This window comes from Seriola aureovittata, chromosome 4 (assembly GCF_021018895.1).
Source record: "Seriola aureovittata isolate HTS-2021-v1 ecotype China chromosome 4, ASM2101889v1, whole genome shotgun sequence".
Classification (NCBI taxonomy): domain Eukaryota; kingdom Metazoa; phylum Chordata; class Actinopteri; order Carangiformes; family Carangidae; genus Seriola; species Seriola aureovittata.
The window spans coordinates 4,650,279-4,666,451 of record NC_079367.1 but is presented as its reverse complement, the minus strand read 5'-3'; the positions used below and the strand labels follow the sequence as shown (position 1 = coordinate 4,666,451).

At 40.0% G+C, this 16,173-nt stretch overlaps 2 protein-coding genes across 6 annotated transcripts in view; both read left to right on the top strand.

Annotated features, from left to right (window-relative positions):
- Nucleotides 1-6,015, top strand: part of ubash3bb (ubiquitin associated and SH3 domain containing Bb) — a 51,111-nt gene extending 45,096 nt beyond the window's left edge. For all 4 annotated transcript variants that reach the window (XM_056373875.1, XM_056373876.1, XM_056373874.1 and 1 more), the window contains exon 14: nucleotides 1,100-6,015. In XM_056373875.1, the coding sequence (XP_056229850.1) occupies nucleotides 1,100-1,237 (138 nt within the window). In that variant the 3' untranslated portion in view covers nucleotides 1,238-6,015. The remainder of the gene's footprint in view (nucleotides 1-1,099) is intronic.
- A 930-nt stretch (nucleotides 6,016-6,945) lies between these two features.
- On the top strand, nucleotides 6,946-16,117 carry LOC130167908 (proton channel OtopLc-like). Of its 2 annotated transcripts, XM_056374443.1 has the most exons (9): nucleotides 6,946-7,056; nucleotides 7,618-10,809; nucleotides 11,134-11,233; nucleotides 11,598-11,692; nucleotides 12,487-12,527; nucleotides 14,208-14,749; nucleotides 14,850-14,983; nucleotides 15,074-15,148; nucleotides 15,245-16,117. In XM_056374443.1, the coding sequence occupies exons 6-9, from the start codon at nucleotides 14,262-14,264 to the stop codon at nucleotides 15,955-15,957; spliced, it is 1,410 nt and encodes a 469-aa protein (XP_056230418.1). In that variant the 5' UTR covers nucleotides 6,946-7,056; nucleotides 7,618-10,809; nucleotides 11,134-11,233; nucleotides 11,598-11,692; nucleotides 12,487-12,527; nucleotides 14,208-14,261; the 3' UTR covers nucleotides 15,958-16,117. The 2 variants fall into 2 exon arrangements, with proteins under 2 accessions (XP_056230418.1, XP_056230416.1); XM_056374441.1 differs by lacking the exons at nucleotides 6,946-7,056; nucleotides 7,618-10,809; nucleotides 11,134-11,233; nucleotides 11,598-11,692; nucleotides 12,487-12,527 and adding an exon at nucleotides 13,683-14,111.
- Nucleotides 16,118-16,173: the final 56 nt, after the last annotated feature.

The following is a 16,173-nucleotide window of genomic DNA, read 5'->3' as shown; positions in this document are numbered from 1 at the left end:
GTTACTGAGATATCGCGTTCACACGAAACATCTGCTGTTGAACCAGGCCTCACAAGAAATAGATCCCAGAGGATCAATAACTGTTGATTACAGAGTCATCTCATGAGTTTAGATCCTCAGTCAGACAAACTGTCTACAAATGAAACGATAAAGTTCTGTGGCGCCCAGTTGACTTCAAAGAACAACACAGATGCTCAGTAAGATAAAAAGAAAAAGCATCTCAGAGTAACAGCTGAAGGCTTCAAGGGAATCACTGGAGCTGCTGAACATCTCCGTCCATGAGTCTAACAAACACGAGTCATGGAGCAATAAAAACATTTCTGCGCCCTGATAAACGGGTTCAGTTTTGCTGCCACTTTGTCCGACTTGTAAACACACGTGACATTTATGTCTGAAACTCTTGTCCAGTCTGACGCTGACTCAGTGAACAGGCAGGAGACTGAGGACCGGCTCACATGCTCACTAGTCACATAATGTTGACGGTGCTTGTGGATTAACACCAGACCAAACTTCCTCATTAGATAATGGCTCTTTGTTCGGCTGCTCATTAGGGAGAAAATGGGGTCACGAGCTTTTGTAACTCAGGTCAGAGAAGCTTCAGTGTTTGTCTGCATGTTCTTTAACAAAACAAACTTTCCCTTGATTTTGAATCAACGAAACTGAACATGTCAGGACAATAGACAAAGAAAAGAAAAAGCTCATTCTCACCTCTTTCAAAATTCATGTCACAATGAATGAAATGTATTTATTATTATGATTATTATTAAGGACACAAAGCTAAATAATTATCCTTTTAAAATCGTTTTTGTTTCATTAGACAGTAAATGCACAAATGCACAGGAAATACTTATCAGTATAATATCTCATGTGATTGCTGTTTGAGCTGTGTGTCTGTATCTTGAAACAGGAAGAATTACAAAGTTTATTTGAGAAAATTCTGGAAAAAAGTTGATTTGCATTGAAAACATGTTGAAACTTTGGTATTTTTTATTTTATTTTTTTCCACTTTTTATAAGAAAAGAAGTATTTGAATATTTGCCTGTTGAACTTTAATTTCTCTTCCTGAAAGTAACCGTTGATTCCTCTGCTCGGTCTTCAGATCCCCTACCTGGGCTTCTGCTCCTGTGAGGAGCAGGGAGACACGGGGGTGTGGCAGTTAGTGGACCCTCCCATCCTCCCCCTCACACATGGACCAAACCACACCTTTGACTGGAGGGAGGCACTTCTGCAAGAATGATGTCTGCCTGATCTGAACCCCCCCGCCTCATCCCCACGCCCCCTGAACCCGGTCATACTGTACTCCCACAGACTGCATTAACAAGTGTCAGACCAGTGGCCTCCAAAACACTGGGACCTCTCTCTTTACACAGCAGTGACGGTTGAAGGAGCTTCCTGCCTGAAGATGAGGAGCCGAGTCTCATCAATTTATCAAACACCCAAAATTCATTGTGTGATTGAAGGACGGAGAGGCTGGTTTGGTGGTTTGCAGGGTGGCTGGGTGTTGGATGCACTCACTGACATTCAGCTCCATCATGCTTACATCCCATCAGCCCAGTCTCAGGAAATTTTGTCAAATTAGCTCCGCCTCTGTGCATGATTAGCAAGAAACTTATTTTTCCCAACATGAATATTTTGATGAAGTCAGCCGGACTAAACCAGAATTGTGACTCTGAAGTAAGGCCATTGAAAGCTAAGATGTGGATGTTAGAGATATTAGCTTTTAGCTCAGAAGACTCAGGTTCTGTTTCTATTTAGCAAAGTTCATCTATTCTATGAATTTTCTGAAAGTTTTTTCATGTTCCACTGAGCCGAACAGTTTTAGTTCCCTGACTGTAAACAAAGCTAAAGCTAGATAGCAAAATTAATCTACTTGCGCCACATGCTTGTTTTCCTCTGGCCCAGAATACGCTCAGTTCCATGGCCCGAATCTGGCTCATATACAGCATGATTGTCAGATGATACTTCCACATCTGGACCAACTCTGGCGCACACACAGAAAATCTTCCGGCTGTCAGTCAATACAGACAGATAACAGCCAGAATCTGTCCAGATGTGGAAGAATGTGGGCCAGACTCGGGCCAAGATCCCAGGTGTGTGTTGGGCCAGAAGATGCATTTTGCTATCAGCCATTGCTAAACTAAACTGTTAGCTAATGTTAAACATTAGCTGTGTCTGAAATCACTCTGTTGTTTCCTCATTCACTTTAATGATTAGTAAACTATGTCAGGTGCAGCGTAGAACAGCTGTAGTCTTGGTATCTATCAAATCCGATGCATGTTCATGCTCGTTTCTTTTTCACTCTGTTGTTTGAATTTTTGAGGACAGTGTGTAGTTAATGGATTTCACAATTCAGTAAAGTGCACTAGATAGAAAACTGATTTTGGACACAGCTTTGATTGATGCCTTACCCATCATAGTGGTAATAACAGCCTCAATGTCAGGAGGTCATTCGGTTGGTGATTGCTTTAGTATGCTAACATTTTAACATGTTAAAGTTAGCATGTTAAAAATGTGTGCACTGCTAATGTTAGCATCACTATGTAATCACGCTTGTGTGTTTGTTAGATTTAACATGTGCTATTAGCATGTTAACATGAACAATGTTGCTTGTTAACCAACATATCCAACATGCTAATTGTTAGCCTTAAGCCTGATAACATGCTACATTAGCACATCCCTCTTACAAAGGCTAAATGATTTTGGGTAACAACATGGCAGTTTCTGCTCCACTAATGTCAAAGATACAATAACAAAGTTGTTTCACCATCTTTAATTAATTCAATAATTGTATTTTCTGGTTTGTTATGTGCGTTACAGCCTCAGTGGGTTGTTAGCATAGCCACAGACTTTTAGCTAGCAGCAGTTGCAGCTTGATGTGGGACATCGGCACGTTATGTTATGTTTGAGTTTGTGCTTATTTCACAAAATTTGATGAGACTGTTGAGTATTATGAATTTGTAATGAGTGTTATATCACAACAGTACTGTTTCCCTGCACAGTTTGACCATACATGTGAGTAAGTACACACGGGCTGTTGAGTCGGCTACCGACCAGAATGAAAACAGACGGTATAATAGTTTGAAAAGAAATGCCACCTTCTGTCCTGCTTGTCCTGCTTCAGTAGCCGAGAGAAGACGAATCAGCTCTGGCCTCAAGTCACAATGTGGCCCCTCACGTTGTCTCTATTTTGACGGCACATGTAGCACATACAGTACAGCTGTGTCTTCTGCCAGTCGTGTAGTGTATGTACGAAAATCAAACATCCGCAACTATAACAGCACAACCTGCACTATTGACAATCTTACAGTAGCTTCTTGATTCTGGTCCAGCAACATTTTGAGTCTGTGTTTGTGATATGTTGTTCAGGGGTTCAGAGTAGCTGTAAATAATCATATTTTGGAGAAAAAAAAAATAGTCTTCCAATTTTATTTCTATTTATTTATAAACATTTCTTTCAGATGTTACAAGCAAAAAAAAATATATATAATAAAAAGAGGATCATCGCTTTTAACAGCATGTAAGAATTTATCTCAGGTGTTGACATATGTATATGCAGCTTTGAAAACTGTCCCATTGAGTGACTGTGTTGTTGTGAGTGCCTCTTGGAATTAAAGTGATGTCTCCTGATGAACTGAGTGCCCACTCATGGCTACAGAAGAAGAAGTGACGTCGGCTGATTCGTGATGCACATCACACGTGAAAACCTCATGTGTGATGTGCATCGTAACAGTTGCATGTTTTGAATTTATTATAAGAGTTCTTTATTAATCCCTTTCTATTCTGGGTCAAATTTTAGAGATATTTTATCGATTGGAGAATTGAAAAACTTATTTCCTGTCAGGTTCTTTGGTGGAAACTCATTCAGACTGCTTGGGTGCAGTTTCCTTACTGCGTTCAGAGAGATTTTCCCGCCTACATCTTGTCAGCTTACATCAAAAAGTGCCGCTGTAACAGAGAACGCCCATCACCAACAACATCCGACCATGTAGTTCTTACACAGAAAAGTTTATTTTGGTCACTTCACCGACAGAGGCAACAAATCAAAGATAAATTCTGACAGTGACATTGTGGTGAATTTTGTGTTTACAAAATTACATTTACAGAAAATATAATAACAAACAATTAACATAATAAAAATATTAAGAATCCAAATAACTGGCTCTGGTTCAGCCCCACTAGTCTTCTAGAAATATGCAACTTTCTTTCTAGGCTGCAAAACCTTTGAAGACTTGTGTCCCAATTCAGGGGGTTTGGAGGACGTGGTCTACGAACACCTGGTCTTAGTTGCCGTCGCACACTGCAAAGGACGGACTGAAATGAGACGGTCTGGCCTACGGAGGATTTGTCAGTTACCTCTTACTAGTAGTGCAGCTTTAAAATACAATTATGACCATTTATCTCTGTAAACAAAGACTCAATGTAGACTCGAGTAGTGACGTTCGTATGTAATCCCTGTGACTAACAATCATATAATGTATGAGGTTCTGTTGTGATTGACAGAACCTTCACTGTGTTAATTGATACTGAGCCATATGGCAGCACAGTTCAAATGTTCATGCTCCACCTCTTCTTACAAAAAGTTCAGCAGTTTCAAGCCAACGTTGTTTTTCAGATTCAGAGATTCTGGCAGAATCTCCACTGAGTGCTGAGCAACAGTTTGTCACATTTGTGAAATATTCTTATTCACGTTGTTGCTGGGAGTTAGATCAACACCGCTCTTGTGTCTGAGCACTAAATATGATGCTAGAGCTAGCAGGCGACTGGCTGAGCTTAGACAGCCTAGTTTGCGTACATAGCTCCTTGTAAAACTACAAGTTTTGTAGTGTACGTGTGTTGATCCATGAGTGATAGTAGGCAGATTTTTCTAGCTTTTGAGTGAGCCAGGCTAACTGTTTCCTCCTGCTTCCACTTTTTATGCTAAGCTAAACTAAGATAATCCACTTCCAGCTCTAGTTTAAGATTTAAAGGTTCCCTGTGGAGTCTTTAGACCTCTAGTAGTTTTTCTGTGAGTGGGTCTTGACTTTACTAGATGCACTAAAGAGACTAAGGATACACACAGTGCATTTTCATGAGTGACACTGAATGTACATACAGCTTTTATTTGTTTACAAGGAAACTCCACAGGACACTTTAATACGTAAACATCAGTCTGCACAGCTGACTCTCTGCAAGAATGTGAATGTGTGTATTTCTGAAAATGTCCAACTGTAAATTCAAAGAGAGGAGAAAAAAAAGTTATGTGAACAAATCTTTATTCCAGTAAGTGCAACACAATTTGATTGGGTTGATTTCAGAATTCTTTCCTGCACTTTTAGGATCCTCATGTTCAAATTCATTCAGGAAAAAACACATCTACTTCATGATAAACATTATTCATTTCCTGGGGTATAAAAACATGTATTATTAGTATTGTATCATTATGTGAAAACAGAGAGCGCAGAACATTTCAACACCTTCCTTAATCTTTGACCTGCAAACCAGTGAAATCCAGTCAAGTTAAATGTCTGTTGGAGCAGCACTAATTGTATAAAAGCGTTTCTATAGATTATGATGCATATTCATATGAAGAGTGAAGAGTGAAAGAAACAGAGGAAGAAGCCATGTTGTTCCTGTATTCTTCATTTATTGTCAGAACATATCATCAAACCTACAGAGATTAAAGTTTCTTCTGTTGCTAATCAAAATATATTTGTTGGTTTATGATTAAAGATGAGGCCTGGAGTCTTTGTGTAAAATGTATTTGATCTGTTCTTGTGTTGGTGAAGCGAGTGAGTTATAAAGGAAGAAGTTATCCTTTTTAAACAGCTGTGATATTTTCATATTTTGAGTAACATGTCATGATGTGTGTTCACACTGTTTATTTTCAGTTTGTTTGACGGAACATGAAACAAGAGCAACATTTTTTCTCCATAGCAATAACATTATAAAACAACAGGTGTGCAGACTTAACTATTTATCCATCTATGCTGCAAAAACTGTAAAGGAGAACAAACTGAATAAAATCCTACATCCTTCTTTTTGTTGTGTTTTGTGAGTGAATGCTCAAAAAGAAAGTAAAACATAGCAGACCAGTGAAAAGTTTTTCATCAAACAGTTTTGGAAAACACCAGAAAGAAAATAAACACTTTATTTTTATAGCACGTTTCAAATCACAATAACAAAGTGCTTTATAAGATAAGATGAAAAATAAATGATAGAAAAACATTCAAAAACAGTTTAAAGCTTATACAACATTGGGGAGGAGATATAAGGGAAAAATGCAACAATGAAGTTCAGTGAAAATGAGATAAAACAGTCTAAAATGATTGTTAATTGATAAGAAACAGGAGAAATGACTTCATATAATAATAGATTTAAGATTTAAAGCACACTAAACACATCTTATAAACTTATTTCTTCATATATCCAGAGCAAGTATGTCATAATAATATATCCTCTTATAGGTGACACATATGGAAACACCAAACTTGATATAGGGACATATAAGTCATATATATGTCAAAGTTCATAGTATAGTAAGGCATAAAAAAACATCATAATATATTAAGGGATAAAAACGTCAAAAAACGTCGTAGTCATAGATTGTATATAAAAATGGACGTCGACTCCGGGTCTGGAAAATGAAGCCAATGCGGAAGTGCCTTGTATTCTATCGAAGGACCATCATGGCGACTCCACTGGATGCAAGAAGAGTTGTATTGAAGTCTATGGGGAAATGACTCTACTTGTCACTTGATTTGTTACCTCAGTAAACGTTTTCATTATGTGTTCATGGTCTGAATCGCTAGTTTGAAGTTTTCTTCAATACAACATGATGTCATTTTTCAAATTATGGTCCTGTTGAGAAGAAAATAGACGTTAAAGCAGAGTGTTTTTAGGGCGTGGCTACAGCGTGATGACACACAGGGGTCTGTTAATCCGGATATGACGTCAAAGCGATGTGTCGGACATTTGACTTGTTATTGTGTTTTCATCAAAGTTAGCTCCGACATGTCTGCATCGTTGTTCAGTTGTTCTGAAAGACACTCAGAGGAGTCGCCGTTTCAATTTTTTCCGGTAAGTACATTTAGTTTTAAGTCTATTTCTTTGCTAGCCAAAATTAGCATCCCTGTTTATATCACAGTTCAGGTGAAGATGCACCTTGCTAACCAAGCTAGCCGGCTAGTGCTAGCGTTAGCTGATAACTTAGCCATTGCTATGCTAACGGTACCTGGCCCAGCTGGGCAGGTAACCTGTGTCAACCTGGGTTAGACCGTGGAGGTGTTCAGTCAAAGCCCAATAAAAAGGTCAATTTAATCGACGTTAATCTAACGTTTGGTTTGTGTTTCTCCACGTGACCCAGTTTAAGTGATCTGCGTTAGTGTAATGCGCAGCGTTAATGTTGGTTAATACATTGTCCATCAAGACGTCGTGATAGTTCAAGTTAAGATAACGTGACGTATACAAAATGTGTAGACAAATATTTGTCATATAGAAGATTGTTCATTTAATACTCAAACCAGTCCTCAACTGAAGCAGACATTCATACACCTATCCTGACAGCTGATCGATATTTGTGATTAACTGTGATCCACCGCATCTTAACTCAAGTGTTTGTGTTTTATTGTCATTTGAAAGGTTTCCACACTGTGAAAACTGAGTGATCTGTGCCAACAGAAGGAGGACCTCATGTACAGAGCAGCACATTTGTTTCATTCATCTGGTTGTGGAGAAGGGAGACTGCATGGACATCCTTAGTTCTCTAATGTGCTGTGATGATGATGATGATGGTAGAAAACCTCCCAGTTCATCTTCCTCTGAGGAAATGACAGACTAACTGCTGATGAGTTTGTTTATTATTCACTGTCTTCAGTATTCACAGGTTCAGTTTCTTACCTGCAGCTTCATTTCTGCTGTTGTTGACAGGTGATGGTAGCAACACTTTTAAGATCAGAATTTATAATATTAAACTGTGATGGATCATCTCTAGCACTGTCACCACCTCCACAGGTGAAAGTATTTACCAATTAACATCAGCGAGTTTTTTGATCCTTCATTTTCAGTGTTGTCGGACAGCATTTAAATATTTCTAGTATTTATGTTATTGATTAATGCTAACACTGAAATAGCCACACAATGCTGTACATGTTACTATTGTGAAAATTCATACCAGATGTGTTTTATAAAAACCATCAACAACGTTAAAGCAAGAGCTTCATGAATAACTTTATTGGACATTATAAACTACATTAATTTAAACAATTTACAACACTGGAAATGTATAAAAGAATGTAATACATGGATTAATTAAATACTGTAGTGTAAAATTTCCAGTCAACTGTAACTATTTAAAATTGAAGTTAGTTGTGGATGAAGTTAAAGCTGAATTTCACTGTCATATGTAAGTTTGCTTAATAAAAAGAAGTAGTTGAATCAACAGTGCAAAGAATTTTTAGTAACAAGTATAATCATTATTCATCATGAGTCCTAATGTGTGAGACAGTTAATATTTATTTGCTCCAGTAACAATCTCCCTCTAAATAAGTGACGCTGTTGGAACAGCACACTGATATTAACTATAATGGCTGAGGACTATGAAATATGAACTCTAATGTTTTAAACTATTGATGATTTGTTACAGCTACAGTGGAGTCCAAAAGTCATGTGACTGTATGTCTGACGTGGGGCAGAGAGTGTAATACGATAGTGAGGGTGTAGGGAACCAGGAAGAGCAGAGCTGATCAGACTGAACAATGTTATGGCCACAAGAGTTACATTAAAAAATACTATATTATCATATAAGACACTGTCTGTGTTTGGGAAGAGAAGATCTTCATGTGTGGACACTGCAGGTGGAGGTGGTGCAGGGCCTCCATCATTGCTGCAAGAGGTTGTAGGTGTCCCCAAAGATCCAGACCTTGGCTGGATGGAAGAAAACATTATAATAGAGAGAAATCATATCAATACAGGGCTGATAGCACTCCGGCGTCACGAGGTCCAAGATCCAAAAGGCGCTTTCACTCTAAACCACACCAGTAGGCATAGCCATCTTAAGCCAATCGGTGATAGGGTAGGGGGTGGTCTTGGGTTTTGGCCAATCAGATGGATTCAGCAGTCACCCCCACGTGTTGTGTGTTTTGTGTTTCCCACACTGGCAGCGTGAAACAGCCGAAGTCCTGGAGTGCAGCTTTATGAAGCCAGGGGAAGAAACCAAACGTTTCGATAAAGGTATAAAGAATAAATAGCGTTGGTCTTGGATAGAGGATGTGGGTAGAGACGGAAAGCCCTTTGGAAGCTGGTGTCAAAAACTCCGGCAACCAGGAGCATGTTTCTGCACTTTCTGTGCAAGGAAAATATTATATGGAACTAGCGGGAAAAAAGTGCTGCCACGGCATCAAGCAGCTTTACGAGCAATTCAACTTACCTCACGTTTGCTGGGGCTGTTGGCCCTAAGAGCCCGGCCCGCACATCATTAATAGCGGCTGACATGATGGGCAGCTCGCCTCTGTACTGGCTTTGTGAACATTTGTGTGTAATTTGTGATTTGGCTTGAGATGCTGGTAGTGGTTGTTGGGGACTGGGCTAAGTTTAAAATTCTGATTGTTGGACACATTAGAAACAGGGGAGCTGCTTCTTGTGTTTTTGGGTTGGTTAGACTCGCAGAGTTAGGCTCTTTGTTGGCTCCTGTTCCCCTACTTCAGTTTTCCTCTTGGCTTCTTTGTATTTGTATTTAATTATTTACCCTCCTGGTTACGCAATAAATGAAATCAGTAAATTTGATTTACTAATAACACCTGGTTTTATGTTGCTTCCCTTTTCCATCAGCTGGGTCGTAACATTAAGACCACCAACATATGGTGACTGGGGATGCCAGTAACCAACATGTGGACAGTGAACTGACACCTGGCTCTGTGAGCAGTAAGTAAGTGAAATACTCGGTGAGTAAAATTTCCAGGGCTGTTGTATCTTCTTTGCTTGCAGAAATCAACTGCCTGGTACTGGATGTGAGTCCCACAGCATCGGAGGTTTTACTTTCTCAGCAAAGTGGTTCCACAAAGGGTTTATATCTTGATGCTTCATGTGAACAGTGTGACATCTACTGGCTTAAATGCAAAATGGCCAAATACAAACGTTTGTATATCACCAATTGAATGTAAGTATAAGGGAAAGCATGACTGTATTTTATAATCCAAGTATATAAAATCAAAAGCAAATCAAAATGTTTTGTATGCATCAAATGTGTCAATATGAGTCAAGTTCAGCTCAATGTCTTTGTTTTAACTTAAGTGTCAAAACTGTAGGTTGGTTTTGTAATGTGGGCAAAGAACATGTAGCTTTCCCGTTTAAATGTCAGCTTTGGTGGTTTTCCTGTAAAGGTGCAATATAAGATCTGGCCAGAACATTAGTTTTAAAATGTTAAAAAAAATAAATAAACACTATCAACAGTGTGTGAAGCAGCCACAGTGATGTCATGATCAAGACCTCCATCTGTTGTATTTCAGTCATCTACTGAAATGAGCATGGTAAACAGCCAGAACCGACCTGTCCTGTGTTGTAATACCACTTTGTGACGCTAGAGGCTGTGTGAGTCAGTGGCGCGTCAAGTCTGCCCTCAGTCCCACGAAGAAGAACAACAAACAGAAATGGCTGAACCTCCTAGAATATATTCATCTGCATCCCGAAGGACCGCTCCCAACAAGAAACCACGTTCAACGGCGAAGAAAAGAAGCAACACGAGTAAATCTCGATGTGGCTTTCCACCGCTGGAGAAGCTCCTGAGAGGAAAGAGATGCGGTTTGATGCCGAGCTCGCAACTTTCCTGTTAGCCTGGTGAGTAGCATCAATGTTAGCTTTTTAGCTCAAAGTGTAATCAGTGCAACGACTGACAAACCGACAAACATTTCAGGTGGTGATATTGACGTTGTCGAGACGTTTTAGCGGCTAGTAGGATTGTGTCTGTTGCTCCCGGCTGTTGTCCAGCTAGTGACGTCAGTAACGTTAGGCTCAACTTGTAACTGACTGTAACTTGAGATTGTATGGAGCCAGTAGACCGAGTGAATACACGTCGAACGGTTCACCATGTTGTAACCACTTTACATTACTGTTAGGGGATCAGCCATGATTGAAAGTGAACTAGGTCTTTACATTTCTCAGGAGATTTCAGTACACCTGTCTTTATCAGGACCTGAGCCAGTACAGGTGTAATACCGCCTCCACCTGTCTCACCAACACAGACACAGTGAGGAGGGTCCAGGTGAGTAACATGCTGTCATTCACTATTAAAAGTAAGACTTATCTATACCACTGTGATTTAATCAGACCCACAGTGTATACATGTTCATACTGCTGATTCTTAATAAATAATATACCACTGCATATATTTATGTATTTTACAGTATATCCATATTTTGGATTACTCAATTTGTTGTTTATAGTGTGTACATTGAATTCATCACACCTCTAGTTGATTTACACTTAATAATATTCATACTGTTTATTTTTGCATATTCATATCTATCCTCACGATTTATTATACTCACACAACAGACCTAACATGTTTTGAATATAAAGAACTTGTATGCTTTAAGGAATTGTCCTATCACATGTTTCTGTATCAGGACCAGAAGTCCAGTCTAATCACCACCAATGATGCACCAGCCTTTTCTTCTGCATCTGGCCTCTTCAATCAACAACATTACATCAACACCTTGAGGTATTATCCCTGCACATGACAGATATTGTCTATACTGTGTTCTTTTGCACATCCCCTAATCAATACCTTTTGCACATCTTGCCCAGCAGGAGTTTTGTCATTCTAAAACACTTTTGTACATAGTTGTGTGGTATTTTTTATTATTTTTATATATGTATCTATTTATATTTGGTTGTTGCAGTATTTTACTTTTTTTGTTATTTCCTATGAATACGTAAATTGGATGCTACACCAAGCCAAGTATCTTGTAAGTGAAAACCTACCTGGCAATAAACCTTATTTTGAGTCTGCCTTTGTGATGTCGTCATCCCGTCCTCATGTTGCTATAGCCTGCCAAGGACCACCCATGTGTCCTGCAGTATCCCCTTGCCTTCATAAATCTGCAAGTGTGTGGAGGTTACAAGTAGAATTCAGATCCTATTTTCACACCTGAATTTAAATTCTACTCGTAACCCCAGTGTCACACACTCAATTTTGAGCACCAATTTTTACAGTTTTGTGCTTTGTATGTGTACACGGACGTTGACAGAAGCTTTTCCTCTTCCAGCGTCTTTATGTTGCCTCACCACTAATGTGTTTGTTTATATATATATATATGAATGAATGAATCTCTTCTTGAAACTCTTCACATGTATCATTTGTTCATAGTCTTCTTTTTATTACAGTATATGCTAAATGAGTTTTAAGTGGATGATTATATCTATGTTCTGAAGTCCTTGGACTGCCTCAAACATTTCATAGTCAAAAGAGGAGCTGCTTGACATGTCCTTATTTTTCCTTTTGTGTTTTCATAGGGATCCAGAATCCACCTCGGGCCAGAAACCAGCAAGAAACGGTAAGTCGTGCACATGACTCCACCCCATACATGTATATAGGCTCAAATTAGGGTCAAAATGGCTGAACTTGTGAAGTGACCATAAGAAATAATTCCAATGTTTGTAGCTGTAAATCAACATTTAAATCTGCATGACAAATTCAAGGTTAAAAGTAGTTTGTGTAATTGCATTTCCACACAGATCATAGTCTAACGTTCAAGATGAGTTAAAATGATATTCTGTTTATTTACATTTAAGTTGTCATCATATCGAATGCATCAGAAAACAATGTGGATGTGATTATTGGCTTGAATATTACAATTAAAATACTTGTCTGGAAACTTGCTGTGTCTGATTTGTTGTTAAGGAACTTATTGTGATGGAGTTTAACCAGTTAATCCACAACCATGTAATATTTAACATACCTGCTTTATGCTGAGAGGTGTGTATTAGTGAGCAGATGTTTTTAAAAACCTGTTGTTGGCTGTGTGTGTGTGTGTCTGTGTGTGTGTGTGTGTCTGTGTGTGTGTGTGTGTGTGTGTGTGTGTGTGTGTGTGTGTGTGTACCTAGGCTCAAATTAGGGTCAAAATGATTTTGAGCTTGTAAAATGATGTTCACAAATAATTCCAATGTTTGTAGTTGTAAATAAAACTTTGTAAACCTGTAAAATAAATCAACATGAGAAATTCAAGTTAGCGTATGTGAAACAATTGCGCTTGTGTCGAAGAGATTTTTATTTGTTGAAAGTCTGAATCAAAACTGAAGAAATGATCAGTGTTGAGGTTGAACAAAGACACTGTAAAAGAAGAAATGGATTTGTCAACATCTGTGTCGTGATACAGAGAAGAAAACTGTCAAACTCTGGTCAAAAGTTCCCACAGTGACACTGAAGTGACAAGGATCAAAATTTGTACTTGTCAGTGTCTCACACTGGGAATGTTGCTCACTGAGTTTTCCAGTTTTCTGCTCTTTGTCTCTGCACACAGACGTCCACAAAAGCTTTTCTTCTTTCCCTGTGTCTTTTTTTAACGTCACCACTGATCATTTGTTCAGTTTTGACTCAAACGTTTGAACAAATCCAAATCTCTTGGCCACAAGCACAATTCTCCCTCCTGCCTCCCCAGCTCCACCCTCTCACCCAAATATGGTTTCTTCTGGCTCCAAAAAACCAAGATGGCGACGTCCATTAAGCCAAACTTGAGGCTTCAAAACGGCTGTTCACAAACCATTTGGTGACGTCACGGCAGTTTGCCACTTGATCATAGTATATTAAGGCACAAAAACATCATAGTATATTAAGCAGTTAAAATGTCAAAAAACGTCATAGGCATGAAATTCACCATGCATGTCTTTGCACTGCGGGAGGAAGCCGGAGTACTCGGAGAGAACCCAGAACTGTCATTGGAATGATAAACCTGTTGTGAGTTCCGTTTTATGAATTGGTCCCTAAAATTCAAATTTAAATGTTTAAATTTAAAATAAACTATGGAAAGTCACAGCAGAACTAAGGGAGGCATCTCCTGAAAAGCAAGATGACTGCAGGTAATAACAACCTGCAGGAAGTTCTTGCTGAGGCCAGTACAGCACACATGAAGGTCACCCAGGTGAGTTAGAAATGAATGTAAATGTTAGTAGCTTTAACTGCTGATGGGTATGTGTGGCAGAAAAGTTGCAGATTTTTTTTGTGTGTGTGGTTACAGCTGCATGTTGGGTAAAACCGGTACAAGCTGATGTAGAGGACCAAATATCACATCATGTCTGAAACTGTGGATGTGACCACGGAGCCTGTGACATGGCCCATAGCTCCAGACGGATACGTCCCCAACTCTGTGATCCGGAGCTTGAGGAGGAAGGGGCGGGGACTCGGCCAAACAGACTGCTGGGATGACATCAACTTATACAGTCTTCATCAGGACACAGAGGAGGATGAGGATGTGAGCGCCAGGGTCTTCTGGCTCTTTGAAGATGACGAGGACGAAGAGGAAGAAATTACGTTCGATGTGAAAAGGAGGAAGAAAGACGAGGAAGAGGATGATAAAAGAGATGTGAAGGGAAAAGAGGATAAAAAGACAGAGACGGTAAGAAAGAAACAAACAGAAGTGGAGGGAAAGGACGTGACGGATAGAAGACACGTCCTGAAACCATCCCACGACTTCCAGACAAAGACTCATCTGAACCACGACGACGGAAAAGTGAAGCCTCCGAGGCAAGAAGCCAGTTCGACAAGGACTGTGAACTTCCTGTAAGTACTAAAACTGATGAGCAGTTGCAATTATTCAAACCTTCTCATGCAGGTCACACAAATCCCCATGAATGACTGAATTTATGTTGTTTTTTTTAAGACCAACCTCCTCTCATGAACCAACACCTGCACCTTTGAGAGACCTGAGGGAACACATGAAGCTTCCTGAAGCCGTCACACCTCCGCTGCAACATCCATCAAATACACAGAGAACATCCACTTTCATTCCTCAAGGTACGAGCAAATGATGCTGAACTGTGGCGGTTGAGAGAATGCGTTTTCCCCCTTTTTCATTTTGTAACATTTTCTTTTCCTTTTCTTTAGTGCGGCCAAAGCCTCCTGTGGTGTCAGCAGATCCTCCCATCCCAAAGCAAGGTCCCCGTCAATCGTCCTTCACTAGTAAGTTTAAGTGAGTTATTTTCTCATAATGTGGAGTTTTCTCTTGGTCCAGATCTTGTGGTGTTTGAGTCATGAACTCTTGTACCTCCCCCACAGCTGCAGAACCCAGTTTTACAAGGTGTCTACCAACCACAGAGCCCCAGAACTGGACTTCTCATCCCCAGAAGTCTGCCCCTTCAATCCCAGAGGATCCTCAACCCCAACCAGACCCCAGCCCCCCTGAACCAATCAGAGATAAAAGGTTCCTCCTGTCCTCGGACAAGTACAGAAACATCAGCGACCAAGAGACGGTGACCTTTGATAGAAAAATCCTGGAGTTCTATAAGAAGTTGAAATTGTCACGCTGTGGAAAAGTCTCCAGCCCTGCTCAGCGCTTTCCTGTTTCTAGAGCTACACAAAGGGGGCGGAGTCTGAACGGTGGCCTGAGTAGCTCTTCAGCATTTGGGACGAAGTCGTCCACTATTCAAACTAGTCCCAGCCGCCCACTCTGTCCTGACCCTGCACGATTTGCACAAGGCGTCACCTCTATCGAAGACCAAGGAAGCCACGAGCGCGCAACAACAAAGCCTCTAGGGAAGCCCTCCAATGCCAGACAACTGACTTCAGTCCAGCTTGGTCAGGGAGCAGCACATCACAGGGTGGTGCAGAGCATTCAGATGAAAGACACTCAGGAGCTGGCCTCCTCCTCCTCCTCCTCTCACTTCCATCATGTGATCCCAATGGCCTCCCAACACAGCTTCTTTACTTTGGATCCCTGTGGGAAGACTCGGTATGGAAGGCTGCAGTTTGACTGGATGAGGCTGATATGACTCGGACAAGCCGCAGAAAGTCTCGGCAATTTAGACCAACGATACCGCTCAGGAAGTCGTAGATGAAAACAGGGACTTGTACCATCTTAATACGTCTGCTCAGCAACTGGCCAGCTGTTGCACCACTTCAGCAAATAATAAAATAATCTTTTGTGCATTATTTTCCTCAACATTTTGCTCATATAAAAGAGTAATTTAGGTGGAGGCATCTCAAAG

Bases quoted from the DNA above. Each gene is read 5' to 3' on its own strand.
- LOC130167908 (XM_056374443.1), top strand. From the start codon at position 14,262: ATGTCTGAAACTGTGGATGTGACCACGGAGCCTGTGACATGGCCCATA. The intron at 14,984-15,073 runs GTACGAGCAAAT...CCTTTTCTTTAG, and splicing joins ATCCACTTTCATTCCTCAAG to TGCGGCCAAAGCCTCCTGTG. The intron at 15,149-15,244 runs GTAAGTTTAAGT...CCTCCCCCACAG, and splicing joins CCGTCAATCGTCCTTCACTA to CTGCAGAACCCAGTTTTACA.